The following is a 21668-nucleotide window of genomic DNA, read 5'->3' on the forward strand; positions in this document are numbered from 1 at the left end:
CTGCTTCAAATGTCAGAGGACATTTTCTGCCAGGGGGGTTTTGCATAATCAAGTCAGGTAAAGCTTATTTGGATCGCTTTCAATCACAGCTAATGTGTCAGGTGGCCACAGCAGCAGAAACCTTATGTAAGAAGGAGGAGAGAAAAACTTGGACAGAGAGGAGTTAGCCAGCTACAACACAGACCAAAGGGGGGGGGGGGGTTCAGTGGTGAGAATCTGATAGAATTATAACCTCTTCAACTGTGAGCCTTCCCTTTCCCATGTTTTCCATTAACCCTCTTCCTCTGAGCTACAATTCCCCCCACCCCACAGGGACTTTCCTCAAAGTAATCATGCTGGAGGCCACTCTATACAGCATGCTCCGATTTTCCATTTGAAATTACACCTTTCCCATTACACACACACACACACACACACACACACACACACACACACACACAACATCCTCTACAAAACAAGGGCAGAGCCAGCAGCAATAAAGGGGGGGAAGGAAGGCAACATTTCAGCAGGCAGCAGAGGATGTAAACCTGCACACACACGACAGAAGCATGCAGTGCAAACAGATACTTGTCAGACAGATGAATGGAAAGATGGAAATGAATCCAAACACATGGAATGTTTCGAATTTGGGTGAAGTAAACTTAATTCAACTGGGAATGTTGTACAAGTAATTGAGGAATGACAGGGAAAATCTGGCAGTAAAACATAGGAATGTTTTGCAAAATCATGTGCGGCTCAGAGTCAAAGATGCTTGTTTTCCACATCAAAAGCAGACAGATGTGGAGGTTCTGGACGCCTCCTAGGTGAGGTGTTTCAGGCATGGCCAAATGGAGGCAGACTGAGGAGAGATTACATCTGTCAGCTGGCCTGGGAAAGCCTGACTGCTCCCCAGAATGAGGTGGCTAAGGAGAGAGATGTTTGGACATGTGTGTTTAGATTGCTGTCCCTGTGATGTGGACCCCGATAAGCAGGAGACAATGGATGATGGATGGATAAAAGACTGTTGTATATTATCACTGCCTTCAGTTCTATTACAAAAATACAGTACGACTTGACCATCAGTCTACCTTTAAGTCAAAATCTTTGAAGCTGTGTTTTTGCCAGTGATTTCTCCTCTATTTGAAACATTATCAGCAGTTGATGGACAAACCAGCCATGTGTAAACTGGTAGGCAGCTGCAGACGGGAGGCGATGACATCCTTCGGGAGGCCTTGTTGGAAGAGAGATGTCAGTTCAAATCTGCACCAACACTGTACCTGCCATTGAGAGTTCCTTCAACAACATCCAGTCAGCCCCCCCTCATCCTCCCCTCCCTAACCCCTCAGTAGACACTCTGAGTCTGTGTAGCATCCCTGTGTGAACGTCAGAGCTCACGGAAACCTCCCTTGCACAAAGGCTCTCTCAATGAAGCGTCTCCAGCACCTAAAGCAGTAAAATTAGTGTTTCCAGGACAACAGTGACATCATTCGACTGCAAAAAACCCCCAAAACTATGCAGATTTTGAGGTGATGACATACTGTGTTTGTCTCATCTTTTGTCTCCTTACACAAAAGGTGTCTTCTCCCTCCTGGTGTAGTCCAACCCCCCCTCGCCACAAGCAGTGGAGCGAGAGCAGCAGTGAGTCAGAGGGCTCAGACTCACACTGCAGGGAGACATTCTTTCAGTCTGACCTGGGGTCTGTTATCTCACTGATGCCTCAAAACACTGACTCACTGAACAACAAGCTCGAAAACAACTTGGTTCAGCCAAAACAACGATGCTGGAAGGCCTGTGTTACGACTGAATTTCTTAGCTGATTCATAGTTTTAGTTTTTGTTTCTCTCTCTCTTTTTTTTTAAATGGCCTTGCTACTGGGCATCAAGCAAAATAAGACTCGCCACCCCCCCAAACTGCAGTTCCTCTGGTGGCCACTTGAGGCTGTCTCCAAAAGAGTGTCAGTCCCACAGACCATATAAAAGATGTGAGTAGCTGTTGTGATGCCATCCACTGGTTTCTTGACAGTGGATGGCATTAACATTTTCACCATCACTAACTTAGCCAATGAGCAAATGTTTTTGAAACTAACGGCTTGTTAATCACAAGGCATGAAATTCACTGACCAGCAGTAGCCACTGTCATCTTTTTATACAGTCTATGCTGGCACCAGCTGTTGCATCAATTGACTTGACTTGTGTTGATTTGTGGAGGAAAAACAAGAACGCCAACAGTCTGAAACATCTTCAAGTAAACAATAAATGAAGAGGAAATGTTACTGTCACTGCAAACCAGTTTCTTCATTACTGAGTTTACTGAAAAATGACGTTTTTGATCATCTGTTGAAGATCCTCTGTCAAGAAAACTCCAAACGAGTTCTGGTTATCTCTTCTCAAACAAATCGTGCCAGTAAAACCAGGTTTTGAAAGGGCTGCTCACTAAATCCCCGGTGGCTGATTAAGCAATTTAAATCAAGTGGCTGAGTTTTATTAAAGAACAAAGCCTCCACTGATCCACACGCTAAGGTTTTCAAATAAAACCACAAGCTGATTAAATGAACAGATTCTATGAGTAGCTATTGATCTCTGTTATTTAAGCCAGAGCAACTATTGACGTTGTGTGTGTTTGAGATGAACTGCTGCAGTGATGGCTCCATAAATTGATTTCTGTATTGACAGAAAATTCATCAGCATCAGTGCAGATAATAATCCACCGACAGTCTGAACTTGAAGTGATAGTTATAGCAGTTAATAAGGGAAAAGACTAAACCATACGATGATGTTTGGGTTGTGGAATCCAGTAAGACAAAACCAGAAAATTTCCCAGCTCTCTATATTAACTGAAACTATAGCGATCCGTGCGTGGAATGCCCTGAACTTCTGCTTTCACGATGCAAACAGGGAAGCAAAACAAAAACTGGACTTGAAATCATGCGCTTACAGTGAAGCTCCAGCCACACCACAGCCCCGTGACAGCGAAGAAGACTCAGCAGAGGCTTTCAAACAGCATCAGCTATTGTTAACCTCACTGTAAAGTAAAACAGATTCAATACAGGGATCTGATCTGAGCGCTGACCCCGACCCCCACCAGCAGGCAGGGAGCGATGAGCACAATCATTTAAAAAGCAGGAGTACTCCTCCTGCTCTCAAAGCAACCTGAAGCGTCTCACCGTCCAGCGGCTCGGCTCCTCGGCAGTTGCTGCAGATGTGTTTGATCTCCTTGCAGTGGATCATGAACGGCGTGTTGTTGTTGTTGTTCGCGGCGGGCTCATGATGATGCTGAAGCTGATGCTTCTCGGAGCTGTTACGGGACTTCATCCTGGTCAGGCAGAAAGCTCTCCTTCTCTTCCTCAGCTCCCCGTCTTCGGACGCCGGGGTTGAGGATGTGCCGTGGGTCTTAGGTCCGGACCACGAGCACATCACGTCTCCTCCACAGCCCGCCATGTTTGAACTGGACTGCAGGAATAGACCCTCTCGCCCTCTGCTCCGCTAGAGGGGATTTCAAACGGTTTGCTGCTCTGTCCACCCCCTGCAAGTCAACCAACATACGACGCTGTTTCCCCTCAGTTCCTACAAAATAAAAGCCCACAAGCTGTGCTCTTCTTTTTCAGATCTGCAACCAAGCTGGTACCTTCACAACCATGTCACCAGGTTACACGCGTCCCCGGCCACAAATCTTTCGGTGAACCCCAGCCAGCTAGTTTCTACGATCCCCCCCCCCCTCTCTCATCAGACACATAAAGGAATGTGTACACAGGATGAAGAGTACTGACTGTATCCTACTGAAAAAAGTAACCCTCACAACACACCTTCACTCGCTGCTTCTGCTGGGAGCTGCAGCAGGTCGTCCTCTAGGGAGGGCAGCTTTTGGCACCTTCAAAGTCTTGTGATATGAATCCACTGTGATAGTGAGCTGCTGCTACTATGTTTTACCTCCCACTTAGCTTGAACATCTGAACGTCTCAAAAACTAACTGCAGTGTTTTCATCCTAAATTTGTTGAATAAAAAAATGCCAATTTTCTGGCAAAGTACTGGAAGTACTCAGCCCACACTAGCCTCAGCAGTGTGAGAAAGAGGCAGGAAAAATGAATGACTCCTGGATGAACCAACTGCGCATGGGCCCCTGGACATGCCTACTGGATAATCCGGCCCAGGCCACTTCTTACACTTTATTTAAACAGCTGTAGCATCTAAACTTGTACTTGTTTTTGCCACAAGTTTGGGTCTTGTGGAATCTTATATTAGTCCATGTTTTATCCTTTGAATCGCCTCTTGCATTTGCCATTAAATTGGGAAGGGAGACACAACAGTGTCAGAATGAGGCTCTCTGTGTTGTTGTACTTGTTTTTGCCACAAGTTTGGGTCTTGTCTATTGTCAGGCTAACAGAGAAAAAAAAACTCCATTATGCCCTGACCATGCACTCCACCTGTATCATTTCCTACTCTTCCTAGGATAATCTCTCTCTAATCTTAACCAAACTGGAGCTTTCATGCAAAATATTACAGAAATCCCTGTTTACAACACGTACACTACAAAAAGCAATAAATCACTGAATGCAATTCATGGTCTCTGCAGAAAAATTGAATAGTGACATCAAATAGGCGTTACTGTAAGTTGTCATCTTTATGTGGAATATGTATTTGGTGACAACAAAAATATTGCTCCACTTCAACCTAGAAAGACCAAGAAAAATAATCAGCCACATCGCCCCTTTACCTATTAACTAAAAAAAACAAACAAACAAACAAACAAACAAAAAAGAGTGTTAAGTAGAAGGTGAGGTGGAGGTGAGCTGCAACGGAGCTTGCAAGTTAAAGCTGGTTAAATAGCACTCCCTATATGGTATTTGTCAAATGGACGAGTAGAAGATTTGGAAGAGGAAAAAACGCATATCTACAGGCTGAAATGTTTGTGGCTCCACTGACTGATACTCAGTGTTCCATTTACTGTACCCACCAATGAACCATTATATGAAAATTCAAAATACAAGATGATTGTTAAAGCACATGATTAGCTTGTGTGGACAAAAAAAGAAACAGCATTGACAGCATGCTTGCAAATGTCCATTGCTGGCTTACATAGCGTAATATGTATTAGTTTACTACTGATAAAAGAAGCCAGACTTTTAGCAAATAGGATTAAAGATCCAGGTAAAAATAACTTAATACATTCTGAGAAACCTAATGCAAAATACATCTAAAGCTGCTTTTTTTGTTGCAGCTAATGAATTTCAAACAAAACTGATTGGTGGCGGAAAAATGACAAGGTACTCTGCATTTAAAAAACCCCCACAATGTAGGCTTAGATGTGCTTTATTAACAAGAAAGCCTATAATCCTCTAGGCATCGTTAGTCTGGATATCATTCGTTTTTCATTATTTTATTTTGAAGGTCCACTTCCTTTCTGGGTTCCACCTATTTTTCCAGCCTTAGCTTTAACTAGCTCCAGCCCCCATCTCCGCAGCCAATCACAGTCTGCACGCGGATCAATGACGCGCATTCGAGTCGCCGCTTTAGCCAATGAGGTTGAAGCACGGACATTAACGATGTAGTATTTTAAACCAAAGAAGGAAAACCTGGAAAACCAAGGGAATGACTTTTTACATTCAGAAGCAAAGCCACGTAGTCTGCCTGAGTGTGACACGAACAGCTGTCCCTTTTATGTGTTTGAATATACGCTTACTGGCCACTTTATTAGACACACTTTGCCAGGACCTTTGCCTCCTTTTCAGCTACAGGCTGTAGGGTGGCTGTAGCTCAGGTGGCAGAGCAGGTCAGCCACTAATCAGAAGGTCGGTGGTTCGATCCCAGGCTGCCTCCTGGCTGCATGCCAAATATCCTTGGGCAAGATACTAACCCCATGTTTGCCTACTGGTGGTGGTCAGAGGGCCCGGTGGCGCCAGTGTCCGGCAGCCTCGCCTCTGTCAGTGCGCCCCAGGGCAACTGTGGCTACAATGTAGCTTGCCATCGCCTGTGTGTGAATGACTGAATGTAGTGTGAAGCGCTTTGGGGTCCTTAGGGACTAGAAAAGCGCTATACAAATGCAGGCCATTTACCATTTTCCATTCAGAACGGCCTCTAAGACAAAGACTAAAGTGCTGGAAACATTCATCTGAGATTTCTGTTCATGTTGACATGACAGCATCATACAGTTGCTGCAGATTTGTCAGCTGTTATGCATGTAAGCCACCTTGCGCTTCATCACCTCCCAAAGATATTGGATTGAGCGTCTAGTGCCTGTGGAGGCCACTGGAGTACAGTGAACTTATTGTTATTTGTCATGTTAAGATCAATCAATCAATCTTTATTGATTTAAACCAGTTTCAAATGATCTGAGCTTTGTCACATGGCATGTTATCCTGCTGGAAGGAGCCATTAGAAGATCAGTGAGCTGTGGTCATAAAGTGATGGAGATGGTTACTCAGGTCTGAATATTGCAACATAAATCAAAACTCATCAGACCAGGCAACATTTTTCCAACCTGCTACATTCAAATTTTGGTGAACAAGTGCAAACTGTAGCCTCAAAATCGAATATATAGATATAATATAGTGCTATATTATCCCAATAGATCATTTCACCATACCAGTGCAGGGTACATACCAGTTCTACCATTCCCACCATCACCTGATTATTGCATGTCTGATCATTGGGGTTCCCTCTCTAATGTTGTAAGGTTGTTACTTTACAATATAACGGTCCTTTAGTTAGTGTTAATTTGTAAATAACACTGAATTTGAAGTGGTATGAAACAAAAATAAATCCACAGTTTTACTGGAAGCGACTAACTCTTCCAGGTTGCAGATTGAAATCTTGAAATGTTCTTGAGGTTCACAGCTGCATAGCTGTGTGTGAGTGTGTGTGTGGGTGGGTGGCTGATCAGTAAAAACAACAAGAAAAAATGACACACATAACAGATCCAAGATTTAAAAGATGAAAACAAAAGTTAAATTTGGAAAGCCTTTTAAAAATAAGCATGAAGAGAGAAATTTGCATATTCTCTGTGGAGGCCAAGCAAGGGTCACAGCCTGTAGCTGCGACTCTCTGCCAGCAGGTGGCGCTCATTTACAACAAATAGGTAAAATACATTAATCCATCTTTCTGAAACAGTGACAGACTGAGCTGCAGGGTGCTGGCTGGTTAGGAGGAGTCACTGTCTAATCATCTGCTATCAACCTCATATTGCAACAGTCATCTGTGATGCACAGGAATACACTAGTAGGCCTTGGATGTGCGTTTGTGTTTGACTGACTAGACCTGTATTTATACAGTCAATCATTTCAGGCTATTTATTGTGTGAATTGTGTGCGGATGCTTACGTATTTATGTAACACTAAGATTAACAAAGCATATGCTCCATTTTCCTTGCTGCAAACGATGAGTCATGGAGGATTTCAAAATCAAAGTACAAGGCTGTGTATTACAAGATGAAAGGCGCACTGTTAATTGAACAAGCCTTGCATCTGGAGTGATCCCGCCTCCTTCAGTATCAGACCTACAGCTCTCACACTTAGCTGAGAGTAAAAACAAGGGCGTAAAATAAAAGAAATGTCCTTTAAGAAGACTTAGAGCAATGAAGTGGTCGGATGAAGTGGATGAGGCTCAATTTAGCAGGGATACAAGTGAGGACCACCATGACTCCTTAAGTGTCACACAGGTGTCTCCACAAGCTTATTCTGATGACTTGCCTGATTTAATATCTCTCTTCGGGTGCTGCTGCTTCCTCCAGTGAGGAGGAGATGGGATATAAGAGCAGCGGTGGGTGAGGACGATCAATAAATCTATGCCCCCAACTAACTTACACATACGCTAAGACTAAATATGGCTGGAAGGCGAGGTGGGTTCACTGTGCACTGGCAGAGCTCAGACTGTAGGTATGATTCACATTACTGGTTTATACTTGCACATTTAATGTATTCAGATATAATGTATCAGCAGTGGGACTACTCATTATGCATTGAGTCATATTATCATTTATAGTGCCCTCAAAAAGAAAATAAAAAACATAAAAAGTGTTGCTCTATGCAGTAGTCTAAGCAGCAACATTAGTTTCCCTTATAAATGACATGCTTTTGGCAGAGTGTGTCATCTCTACAAACCATTTATTGTCACATTTGCAGATGTTGTAGTAGTGGTTCTATTATGCTTGTATTTATTTTCTTTTTTACTGTCATGTATACACTCTACAACAAACTCCAGATTGATAAACTGCTATATGAGTCCAAGCATACAATACACGGAGCTTAAACTTAGCTTAGCAGTTCCACTTTGAAGGTCTACTTGTTGGCAGGAGACGAATGATTAAGTGCATAGATTAAAAACCAAAATGTGGGACTTCTTTTCTGAAACGTTTCCACTGTAAACAACAACATGAAGGCGAGTTACTGTGGAACAACACTCTTGTGGAGCACTTTAACCTGTACATAACTTCCTATTTTAATCACCAGGCCTGTGGTGCTTTTTCACATTCTTTATTCCGTATTTAGTGGTGATTTGGACACAATTCTCCTGCAGATACAACTTTTGGTTATGTATGGGTGACACATGTTGAATGCGAATGCGAATTGAGAATGTAACACGATGAAATGACCACAATCTATATGAAAAAATACAGATGTTAATGATCACTGTAAAGTTTGTTTGAGATTGTCCTGTCCGCTAAAGAGGAGATAGGGTACATACAGACACATAAATACATACTCTACGATCATTACTGTATGATGTTAAGGCTAGTTATGCACTACTATGAAGTTGCAGGCCTTAAAATAGACACATTTGTAAAAAAAATAATTTAATAAAAAATAACTGTCACAGCAAAGCAACAGAAACTTAATGTGTTTTATCTTCTAAGTTTCACGATCGAAGTTTTTAAAATTGGGATGCTTCCAAAACTCACACTTGTGATATTTACGAGCACTCAAGTGCCTAGAAATGTCATCTAGTCCCATTGAATACAACAGTAATGTTAGTGTGGACATTTATCAAACACACACTCAGGAGCTAAAAGGAAGAACACAACAAGAAGGAGGAAGAATCTCCAAAAAGTTGATTCTGTTCATCTGGACGTAGCGTTTTTTGGGAGAAACATTTCGTCACTCATCCAGTGACTTCTTCAGTCTCAGCTGACTGCAGGTTTCCCCAAATCTTATAAACAGTACATTTGCATAATGACTGAAACCAGCCCACTGAAGGAACAACGGGCTGGGAGGTCAGTTGCTTCATCATTAATTATACAAATTCTTATGACCATTGATCAACAACCACTGACCAAAACCCACTGATCAAAGACCACTGATCAATGGCCATGAGTACCATTCACAGAGAGTTGGGGAATGGCTGCAATCTCAGCATTGTAAGATGGCGAAAGATGTACCCTTAGGCCCCCTCCTCGATTCAGAGATGGTCTTTCCCTTTTCGCATGAATGGCCTCCTTGACTCCACGCTCAAACCAGCGATCCTCCCTGTCCAGGATGTGTAAATCCTCATCCTTGAAAGAGTGTCCACTGGCCTGTAGGTGTAAATAGACTGCAGAGTTCTGGCCTGACGAGGTAGCTCTTCTGTGTTGTGCCATCCGCTTCGCCAGAGGTTGTTTGGTTTCCCCGATGTATAAATCCTGGCAATCCTCCTGGCACTTAACAGCGTACACTATGTTACTCTGTTTGTGTCGGGGGACCCGATGCTTGGGGTGGACCAGTTTTTGGCGCAACGTGTTTTGGGGTTTAAAAGCCACATGTACTGGGAAACCTGCAGTCAGCTCAGACTGAAGAAGTCACTTAGATGAGTGACGAAACGTTTTTCCCACAAAATGCTACATCCAGATGAACAGAATCAACTTTTTGGAGATTTACTTCCCTGGATGATTGAGAATGCATCAAGAAGGAGGAAGAATCTTTAATAAAGCCATTACATAGGATAGAAGGTAAAAAAAAAAAAAAACCCATAAGATCCTTATCTTAGAAAATCTGTAAAAATAGATATTTGTTAAAATGTTTGATAAAAACATGATTTATAATATTGACAATACCACTGTAATCCCTGGGTGTCTATGAATTTTATTTTAATTTTTTACTTTACCTACAATACCATTAGATATCAGAAATGTATATCAGTGATTAACAGTTGTAAATGATGAATGTGTAGGTGTAGAGAGCCCCACTTTGAGTCATTATCAGCCCAGTATTCCAATAGCACGTTTAGCTAGAAGCTTATTGATCAGTAGAGGAAAAAGAAATTCCATTTATGGTAGCACAGCTAAAACTGTTGCTCATTGACAAAGTGATGTATTTGGCTAGTTGATTGATAAAATGTCAGCCTTTGTGAGTTTGACTACAATCTTGACATGTCCTGCCCTAAACATCAGTATCAATGTCAACACTAAGAGGTGACTACATAATGTTGGTGTTCTAGGCAGACTTGCAAAGACCAATCAGTGTCTGTGGACAAAAGAGCACAGACACAGAACAGACGAAGAAGTCTGAGGCATCTAAGTCAGAACCAAATGTTGATAAAGTTTGTTAAAATGTTAAAAAAATTTATTCCTCCTATTTTTTGGCCTTTTTCTGGCTTTATTTGATAGGGACAGGAAAGGGGCAAGACCAGGGAAGACAGGCAGCAAAGGGCTGCAGGTTGCCTGCTCATCCCAGAGAGCTAAACCAACACCTTTGTATTCCTCCTTACAGAGTTCAGTTTAATCTTAAGGTGTACAGCACTGGTCTGAGACCTCTGCAACTCCTATATTGCATTCTTTTATTCTATCCCTTTTCTCCTTCTGGGTAAAAAAAAAAAAAGTCAATTTGAGAGAAAACTGAATGAGTTACCAAATAGTGGCTGTAGTCTCTCTGCAGAGGGTGTACATCACTCCACACATAAAAAAACCCCCCATTTCCTTCCATGTATTTTTGAAGAGTTTAGTCATAGATCTCTTATGCTTTTTATGACTAGTCGTATCTAAATTGTAGTCTATTATTATATTACAATCTCTTCCACATATAATATTCCTTCATATACTGTTGCTATGGTTTCAATACATTTTCATCAGTTCTACCCTCTTTATCTTTGATTTCTTTTAACAGTTCAAAATTCTCTGCACTGGCTATTAATATTGCCACTCCTCATTTCCTCCTCATGTGAGCTATTAAAAGTGTTTCTTGTGTTTGTGTTTCTCCAAATTTCTTAAGCTTCTTGTGTTCCACATGTCCGGTGTGCGCGTTGAATCTGGAGATCTGAATCGATTGAAATTTCCTCTTTGAGTCATTTATCCACAAACACTGTGACCAAGTCACTCTTTGATTCTGTTTCCTCTTGGATTCAGTAAATCTGTAGGTTGCTCTGCCTAGATCTCAACTCCAATCATCTAGTTTGTCCAGTATTGATTCCTGATCCTTTATTAATTCTTGCAATTCAAAACTCCATGACTCTTTTTCCTTGGTGCGTGTCAGGGCAGTTCAGGCAGGCTGTCGCTTATTTGGGTGGTTTGGCCATCTTAAGACTGTTTTCATCTCCTGTCAATGTTAGCCATGTTAGCTTCTAGCATTGGTCTGCTCTGTTCCTTTGTGTTATCTGTTACTTTACTTTGTGAGTTTGAGGTTCTTTTCTTTTTCTTCATTGCGTCTCCTCCAGATTTCACAATTTTGAGTAATTTAATAACCAGTTCTCGAGTTTCACCAGAATTTCTTGTTGGTGTATAGGAGATCGTACATGGTCCCTCGCTGTCCCACCAGAAAAAAATCCAGTATTCTGTTTTAAACAGGATGGGCACTATGGTCTGTGGATACAAAGGAAATGCCACTAAAAACAATGCAACATTTGGGAAGCACTTCAGAAAGCATTGGGTGAAATGACAGCTAGAATGCCAAAGGTTTCTAAGAGTGTGGCCATCCACAAATGGCCTGCTCTTTGACAAAAAACTGACATTTTTCAAATGATTTCTATCCTTGTCTTCACTATATTTTGATTTTTTGATCTATAGAAGACATACAGTTTCTTAAAAAATGTGACTTTTTTTATGGTAAGCACAAATTTCTGAGCATATGGCAGCATCTCAAGTCTAAATTTATCAGTGACAAACAACTATTATATCAACCATTTATGGAGCTTCTACCATAATACAGGGGCATGAATAGTGATATTAATACTGAATTCATCATCAAAAATTTCAGCATCTTTATGTATGCTGATGGGTGGGCAGCAAAGAAAGAATTTCATTGCACAAAGAAATGCCTTTTCTGTTGTGACACATGACAATAAACACTTCTTGAATCTAGATGCACACCTGCCAACAGCCTGACTGCTGTGGCTCTTGCTGAAGTGTGAGTAAGGACTGATTGTCTCTGTGTCCAAAGTTAACAGCCTATATTGCTACCAATTCAATTTCAACCATATTAGATGATTATGCGCTCCACAAATTATATCTAGCCCTAACATTCAGTGCCAGTATATGAAGTAGTGTTCGTTTTATGTAGTGTTCAATCCACCCCAGAAAGGCTGGGACCTTTCTGCGCGGAGTTCGCATGTTCTTGTTGTGTCTCTAGCTTTCTCCTGCAGTCCAGAGATGTAGATTAGGTTAAACGGTGATTCTAATTCACTGCATATGTGAATGTTGCCTGTCTCTTCATGTTAGCCCTGCAGAATATGGCTAGCTGGCTGATGGATGGATGGAGTGAAGATATTCTTTCCCTAATCTTAAGCATACTAGAGTTGCAATGCAAAACTATTAAAGAATAGTTATTTTGTGATTGGAGGGTTTCAAAAAGTTTGGAGTAAGTTAATCAGAACTACTTATATGAAACTACAACTATCATTCTCATCTGTACTGATTTTATATTTTCATGGGATGATGGTGCCATCATCCCATGAAAATTTATTTAAAACCAGAGGTGGGGAGAGAAGCAGTAAGACCCCGGCACCCCAAAGAGCGCACATTATTGACAACAGGCACGACAGTGATTAAGTCAGTAACAGGATTAAAAAATGGGGAGCTGGGAGGGAAGTGGGTTGCAAAGCAGCCTGCAGGGTGCAGCAACCATTTTAAACAGTACACGTTATTTTAGCAAGCCAATTGGATTCACAGACAAATATCAACCGAATCATTAACTGATATAGGCTGGAACTAAGATCAGCTGATTTCATGTGATTGCAGTGTGATGCTACATGATTATTGAGAAGGCAAAAATAAAATACAAGATCTGCTTAGAACAGAATGATGTCCAGTCTGAATGCTGCATTTAGTTGCTGCTAAAGCCTCAGTCACATTTGAATAAGAATAGCCTCTTTGAACTAAGAACATGTGTTTTCTGGGTGATTGCACTGAATGTGTTTACTGTTGGTGACCAATTAGATGGCCTGCCATACAACAACCTTAGCTTCTGAGCGACCACTTTAAGTCTCAAGGCGATTGCTCAGGTCTCCTAGTAGGAGGCAATATATCTCCCAACAATTTTTCTCCAGTTGGTTTAGAAATAATTTTATTTTTTCCTCCTAGTGTTATTGGTGTCAATGTTGAAGCTACAGCAGTAAACACATATAGCCTAGTAGCCGTTTCTATGAGTGCCATAGATCCATCACCCATCCACTGATCCATCCATTTTCATAGTTTTCATCGGTTAGTAACTAATCATTGGAACAGCCTGGTTGACCAGAAAATGAAAACATACACCTTTTGGAAATAACTTTTTTTCTTTCACCAAAGAAAATTGACTTAAAGACACATGAGACATGTCCTTATTTATCTCATAACATAGTCTGTTATAAAATGGCTATTAGAATTATTAATCTCTCCAAATGAGGTGGAATTACGCTCCCTGCAGTGTGGGGTAACTTTGTTTATCTGCATCCTGAAAAATGGAAAAACATGCACATTAGTACTTTAATCATCCAGCTTATCCCCAAATAAAAATGCTTACAGAGCCATCTAATTAGATACAATATTTTTTATTATTATTATTATTATTATGCCTGCAATGTCTTTTCCCTCCACAACCCTACCCCTTTATCTCGTTTCATTCCATACTCTGCCTTGTTTGTCAGAATGTAAATTCCCTGAACCGCATAAAAAAAGAAACACAAGTAACAGAACTGCAGCAGGGATTAAGGGGTGGGTGGACAGTAATTTAGTTTGAGGTCTCAGAAAGGGGCTCGCGGAGGGCACGGGGGTTTATCAGGTTACAGCTTACTGCGCTGTAGACAGCAACAGACTTCATGTCTCAATGTCTCTGACGAGTCACAAGAATCTAGAGTGTTTTCAGTTATAGGAAACGCTCACAAACATACCACCACACCCTGTACGTGTTTGTGTGAATTCACACACATGCTGTACATGAGAGGTGGTACAAGCAGCACATACTTTGACCACAGGTGTCACATCACAGGAGGCAGCCTGTGGCCTTCACAGCTGTCACATCATTGGCCATCAGTGTGGCGCTGAGCTCTTTACATCTGTCTTACTGTAAATCAGCATGCCCAACAGCATCTATTTTATGATGGTAGCAGTCTAAGCATTATTACTCATGAGCTGCCAGAATCCCCACTCTTCAGCTCAGTATAAAGCCATCAGTCAGGACTACAGGAGCACAAAACAGACCATATCCAGGATAGAAGCTTCCTCATCTCTGTGCCTTTGTGCTGTGATGGAGATCCACATGTGCATTTATTGAATCAGTCTCACCTTGACCTGCCTGAGCTGTGATTCACATCTCCTTGGTGCTGAGTTTGCCTGACAACTCTAATGAGATTCCAGCACACTCAGACTCTGAAGCTTGGTAACTAGCTTGTCAAACACTAGAAGGGTGTAAAAATAAATCAAAGAATTACTGAGCTTCACTATTGGTGCCGCTGTGGCTCTGGATTTTTCCATGCGCAAGTCATACTTTTGACTATGGTTTGTTTCTACCTTTGTGTTTATCTTTAGATCCAACATTGGTTGTTCAAAGCCTCAGAGATGCGAAATCCATTAAAATATTCATGAAAACCATTTGTTTAAGTGTCTTTGCCTGTTCATTTTTTTTTTGCTAAATAGAAAGATCATCCACTGGAAAAAAAAGATTATTGATCAGATGTCCAGAGGTCATGTGTCTGGGTCTCTGTACTAACTGCCAAACAGCAATGCAAAGATCAATAGCAGCACTTTTGCTGCTGGCCTGCTGCTCATGGGTCACACTTTTAAACTACTGCTGTTAACTAACAAGTCAAGTATTCAGAGTTCACTTCACCAAAATTCCACAAAACATATCTTTTATATCATATAGCTTTCATACTTATGACACTAAGCATGCCTAATTTCAGTGTTCATGAGTTTGAACCTTGCCAAGCCTTTTCGGTTTGGAGCTTTGTCTCTGTGTATCTGCTCAGGTGTCCTCCCACATCAAAAGCCTTGCATACTGGGTTAATTATCAGGTTATTACATTTATTAAAATGATCAGTTTATAAAGTCTTAAGCTGTCTGGAGAACTGCCTAAAGCTCATTACAACAACGTATGCAGAAGAGCACCTCTGAATACACAGTACATCAAACCTTGTAACAGATGGACTACAGCGGCAGAAGACCACGTCTTCCCTTGTCAGCTAAGAAGTGGACTCTGAGGCTATACACCAAAAGGCTCTGTACAACATAAGATTGCCTGATCTGATGAGTGATGTTGTAAGCAAAGAATTGCTTACAACAATTCTTTCACGCAAAGAGTTGAGTGAAAACAGCATGAAAGAATGGATCAATCCTGTTCAATCAACGGGTCAGGACTAAATACACACACCTTTGACAGCAACCGCAAGGCATGGACATGACAATAATGAGAGGAAAAAAAGTAAAAAGGGCGAAAAAGCTCACATTAAAAAGAAAGTAGGATGTAAACTCATAGAAAGCACATGAAAAAGGAAAATACTCAAAATGCTACTAAAAACCAGGGTTACAACAGTATTCATAGGTGTCAAACTCTGGCCCGCGGGCCAAATTTGGCCCGCAGCCTAATTACATTTGGCCTGCGAAGCCATACCAAATGACTATTAGAGCTGGCCTACTGGTATTATACAGCTAACATATATATAGTTTAGTATTAAGCTTTGCTTGTTCCATATTCAGTTTTTCAGCAAAACGTGTTTGAGTCCATAAGAAAAAATTCATTCTTATATCTGGAGCAATAAATATATTTCAATAAATATTAATGTTAGCCCACGACTTTGTTCCAGATTTGAATTTTGGCCCACTGTGTATTTGAGTTTGACTGTGTATAGATGATGACATGTGGGATGTTTCGGTGTCTTCAGGTATTCCCAGACTCATTGGGACAGCAATGACATTTATTGCAGGATCTCTTGCTCTTCAGGTCACTGAAAACAGTTCTTTATCTCGTCTTTACTGGCTCAATATTTGGGCCCATTCCCAAGATACACTGTGAATTTAGGATGATTAGATGCCTCCCTGATGCTACCGCTTAAGAACTGAAACATCTCAAGCACTTTTAGTACTAGGAGAACCAACCCCGAATGAGTCAGTTGTGCTCTATACAGCCTTTATGATTTATGACATACTGGAAAACTAATAACCTTCCCTTCTCTCTACTGACCTCACTGTCTAGTCCTGATGAGCCAAGATATCACCTTCTTATCCCATCTGGGCTTCTTGTCTCTATCAGGCAAAAAAGTATTTATCATCCTCTGGCCTTCCATGGTGCTTCTGCCGCTAATTTGGGCCTCGAACTGAGGCTATTTGATCCTGACAGAAATTTAGTATGCAAAATTCATGTGCTGTTCTGCCACGGAAACAGTAAGGTGGAGGCCTCCATTTCATAGTCAAAAATAGACTTTCTTTGTCATTTAGTCTCCATCTATTCACATCCACTTTCCAGGTAGTTCATCTGTCCACCCACTCTGATTAAGACGTCTGCTGGATGCGGCGCAGCAGAGGTATCGCCTTGTCAAGTGTGAGGGTGACAGACAAAAAACTCTGGTTATTTGTGGGTGACAGAACTTTTTTATAAGCGTTCCAAGCTGAGGGGATGGGGAGGCTTAATGCATAGTGCTTTGTAGATAATTAGGTGCGCAGCAGGAACACTGGTCAGTTCACTGCTTTCCACAGGTTCACAACGCCGCTCCTCAGGTGAGTCAGGTGGAGCAAAGATAGTTTCCAGAGGGTAAACCATACAACATTGACAAAATTATTAGCAAGCACTCAACAGAACAAAACACTGTGATACGACATTTGGCCAGGCAATGTTAAACAAAATGTTAATACAATGCAATTTAATGCATTTTTTATGGGTAAATGAATGGAAGAATGATAGAAAGCTATTAGGGACATAATGGCTTACAGTGACCCAGATAAGTGGCAGAAAATTTATGGATGGATGGTTTAACCAATAAAAATAATATTCAGTGTATTTTAATTAACTTGTGTTTTTTGCTGAATTTGACACTTTGCCCTTATGAGATAAAATACTTTTAAGCTAAAGTGGCTGCAGCCACAGATGTTTTTGCGGTGTGTCAATAAATATGAAATTGAGATGAGTCAGTGAATAAATGATAAACAGTTCAGTGTTTCTACAAATTTCTAGGTTCTGCAGATACCCTAATCAGCTTCAATACAAAAAAAAAAAAACTCCAATTGAATGATCTGAGAATTAGATTTGACACTGTCAAGTTCATATTCAAGGTTCAAGGTTCTTTATTTGTCACATGCATAGTTATACAAGTATAACACACAGTGAAATGTAGCCTGACACGCTCCTCGACATGTGCAAAAATTGGGGGGGGGGGGGGGGGGGGTGGGGGGTGTAGAGGAAGAACATTATATATATATATATATATATATATATAGTATATACACTGGGTGAATGTGCAGTAGTAGCAGGTTCAGGTTGATTATAAGGTATATATTGCCCAAAATTATGAAAATCAAGTGGTATCTAATGCTGTCTGTCTGTAAAGGTTCTCAGTCATCCAGGTCATCGTAGTCTATGGAGCTTGGAAAGAAAAGCGAAGTCCAGAAGCTTTTCTTTCCAAGCTCCTTAGACTATCTAATGCTGTCTGTCACACTGGGGAAAACAGTGGTTAGAGATGTCAATGTGACCAGTCACAGCCGGCTGCCATCTTCAAAGTGACTTTTGTGCAACAATTGTCATATTGTCATAAAACAGCAATAAGATGAAGTCAGTCTGCTATTGGGTTGCTATCAGTCTGTGATCAATAGATCCAGTCCGTGTACAGAAGATAATTTCAGAAACTTCTTCTGAAATAGTGAGTAGTTGCTGCTAAATGACAACTTAACTGCTAAATGACAGCTTGGCAATCTTTTATAAATGAATGTAACCAGTTGTCAGTCAGATGAGTCGAGTCCCTGATTGCAAAGAGACACATCCCACAAGAGCAAGGATAGAACTTGAAGAGTATTCGTGATTCTGATTCCATTATCACTTATCAGGTTGATTCATTATTGATTTTCTTATCAATTGTCATTGGGTTCTCTGCTTTGAGAGTCACCACCATCACTAAGCAGCATATCAAAGACATTACACTCATGGAAATGAATTGCATGCTGTGTGGTCAAATGTTTGTGCATGTTGGAGGTATTTCCCGTGTTTGTTGTGATCAGTGTTGGGATCCTTGCTCAAAAAAAGTAATGCATTACACTTTACTTGCTACTCTTCTTTAAAATAATGCAGTGCCTTCCTTATTCACTCGCTTAGATGAAGCAGAAGTAATTTGTCACACAGCTGATTATGTTACTCTCTTGTTTCTCTGTAAAATGACCTGAAACACATTGTCTCATAATTATCAGTTAACAATATAAACATGAGGCCACAGCCCCACACACCAACACAAATTCTGTTGTTATGATGACGAGGACACACATATACACAAAGCAAAAATGAAAACCAGCCCACGGAGACTCTAAAGTGATCGCCACAGTGATTCTACTTTAGAAACACGAATAGATATAAACAGAGGCTGCAGCCTGAATGCTTATCAGTTTGTTACCTATTGAAGTTCAGGGTCTGGCTGCTGGGCCGGGGTCAGCATGCACTCTGTTCTAACATTACTGTGGGTCCTTGGCTAGCTTTACGTTAGCATGCTCTTTGTGCTTATGCTTGCAAAGAGCCAATGTACTCTTAGCAGCACATTGCAGTTGTTTCTGTTCGGGATGCAGTACACACTTCACCACAGTGCTTTTGTCCTTTTGTGTAATAGAAATAAAAGTAATATCCATATCCACACTGTAGGCTGCACCACTATTTTCCTCTTCCGGCACACAAACTAAAATCAGCAGATGGTGGTGCAAGTGCAAAGGGAACTGATAAGCGGAATGGATAAGCAGTCAGACTAACAATTCCAAGGAATTGAACTACTGGGAACCGGTTCTGGTAGACAACCAGTTCCCTACAGATGAGTTGTTCTCATCAGTGCAGATCAGATGATTGCGACATGTTAGCAATCTGGCTGCATTTATAAATGAGACGACAATTATTTGCAAACCTTTACCAATCTGTCTGAAAGTAACTCTAAGTGTGAGTTAGAGGCAGGTTGTCTCCCCACCAGGTGACCTGTGCAAACAGCTTGCAATCTGAATTCATCCAGGTGGTCGCTGCGATTGCTTGCAAATAGCTGCAGAATTTGAAAAGATTCACTGCTACGAATGGGCAACTGCCAGATTGTCATAAATGCAAGGAGGCTGCTGGTCATTTTTTACTCTAGTGTGACTGAGGAGTAATTACAGGGAACACTTTTCTTTCTTTCTTTTTTTAAATAACTTGATTTGATTGATATTTTTTGTTGTATTTGTACATTATTTTTGTGTTATTTTATTACTTCTGCTTTGGTCTATAGAACTGATTTTCACTTCATAGCACTAAATAAGTAGTTCAGTTTGCCAAGGCTTCAAGTTAGGAGTGAAAATCTTTAAAGTTCAACAAAGGGAACTATATTTACGTAGCTGTCATCACCTGCACTAATTCAGTTCTCTGAACTGGACCACTCAACCTTGTTGGTACCATTTGAGCCATTTGAAGCATTTAAACTAATTAAAATGATAACTAATATTATGGCTTGCTTTGTGATACAGGCTGCCCCTTCTTCTATCTATCATCTGTCACTTAGCACTAATTAATATTTATGTGTGCCTGTGTGATATCATTTACCAAGTTTTCTAACATTAACTGATAACTTAGCACTGCTCCCAAATATGGAAACTTCTGGCTCTAAAGATCTGGCAGGGATCTAAAACCAACATCAATGCAATCAAAGAGAAAAACACACACTGTCACAAACACAAACTGGCTACAACCATCCTTTATATACAGTCTACAGTTTAAAACATTTTTTCCAGGCTGCAGGAAACTGCCACATGTAACCATCTGACTCAGCCTTCTAAAAGCTAAGAGATTTTTTGCTTGCACCCCTTTTTATGTATATCAGTGTAAAAACACTTGGTTAATAGATGGAATATGCATGTAAAGAAACTGCAAACAACCTTTCATATAACGTTGATGAAGGCAAGAGAATGGGGTAGAATGGAGAAGATGTGTGACTTTGTTAATTTTAATTAGTTAGAAAAATTGTCATTTTGGCTCACAAGGTAGAATCTGATCTCTTATAACCTTGTCCCTTCACTCAAGGTTTAAATTTGGAAACTCCAAAAGTTAAAGGCTTTCTTGTGACAACACAAGCTACTGATTTGGTCTCTGCTGGTTTTTCTTCCTCCATCTGTCTAGAAATGTGCTGGCATTAGCACAGCACCAAACGCTGGGAACGGTCTGCCTGTACAAAGGCAACACAAAGTTCAATGGATTTTCCATCTTCTTACACTTTTTTTTAATCATTTTCTTTCTCGATGCCATTGACTGTTCAAAAGCCTCCACACACCCCCCTTCTCTTCCTCTTCCCTTTGACTGGACTCACTGTGTGTGTATTAATACAAAGTGACAGAACAGCAGAGCCCAAAGAGGAGTGTGTGTGCTGTTGTTTGTGTGTGTGTGTGTGTGTGTGTGTACATCACTGTAAATGTGTAAATGTGTGGCTTGGCATATCACAGGGATATGAGTCACCACTCTCTCTTCCTGTATGCTGCTCATCTGTTTTAATAGGTGGCCTTCACCCATACAGACAACATACTTGCAGGGGGAAAAAAACACCTACTTGAGGCTCTGGTTTCCTTTTGCGATTTGGTTGTGTATTTTCCTTAAAGTGCCCAGGGATGAACCACAAAGAGCCGCACTTAAAACTACCACAGGGGGGCAAAAATATCAAAGAGAAAGCCACAGGCAGTCTGTACAACAAGGCGGGGTAGACAACCACTGAGGCATTACTGAATTCACAGTAATGAATTCACAACATGTCACAGTCATTTACAAGAAATGGAACAGGATATTACAAAATTTAAGTAAAGAAAGTAAATGCACTGTGATGCACTGTTTGCTTTCTGTCAGAACCATTACGTTGGGTTTTTGTTTTTTTTTTTTTAAAAACTGAGCTACAGCAGCTCGACTGTTGAATCAGACCACACAGGCCAGCCTTCACTCCCCGCCTGCATCAGTAAGCCTCGGTCGCCCATCACCCTGTTGTTGGTTCATCACTGTTGCTTCCTTGGACCACTTTTGAAGACAACATGTTAACTTATTCCCGAAAATGACATGTTGATGTAACTACCGGCTCATTGATCACACAGCGAGACAGACTTTTTTTTTCCTCTAATGGGAAGCAAAATTTACAAA

The 21668-nt window shown here is 40.9% G+C and overlaps 1 protein-coding gene across 3 annotated transcripts in view; it reads right to left on the reverse strand.

Moving 5' to 3' along the window:
- Positions 1 to 21668, reverse strand: part of phactr1 (phosphatase and actin regulator 1) — a 47028-nt gene that overhangs the window by 18092 nt on the left and 7268 nt on the right. The window contains exon 1 of one of the 3 annotated variants that reach the window (XM_085252164.1): positions 3143 to 3509. The exons of 1 other annotated variant lie outside the window; for it this stretch is intronic. In XM_085252164.1, coding sequence (XP_085108290.1) covers positions 3143 to 3416 — 274 coding nt within the window. In that variant the 5' untranslated portion in view covers positions 3417 to 3509. Of the gene's footprint in view, positions 1 to 3142; positions 3510 to 21668 lie in introns of those variants that run through there. One more of the 3 variants, XM_085252163.1, reaches the window with a different exon arrangement.

This window comes from Mchenga conophoros, linkage group LG17 (assembly GCF_057382185.1).
Source record: "Mchenga conophoros isolate Kocher_MC1m ecotype Shallow Benthic linkage group LG17, M_conophoros_male_GT1.1, whole genome shotgun sequence".
NCBI lineage: Eukaryota > Metazoa > Chordata > Actinopteri > Cichliformes > Cichlidae > Mchenga > Mchenga conophoros.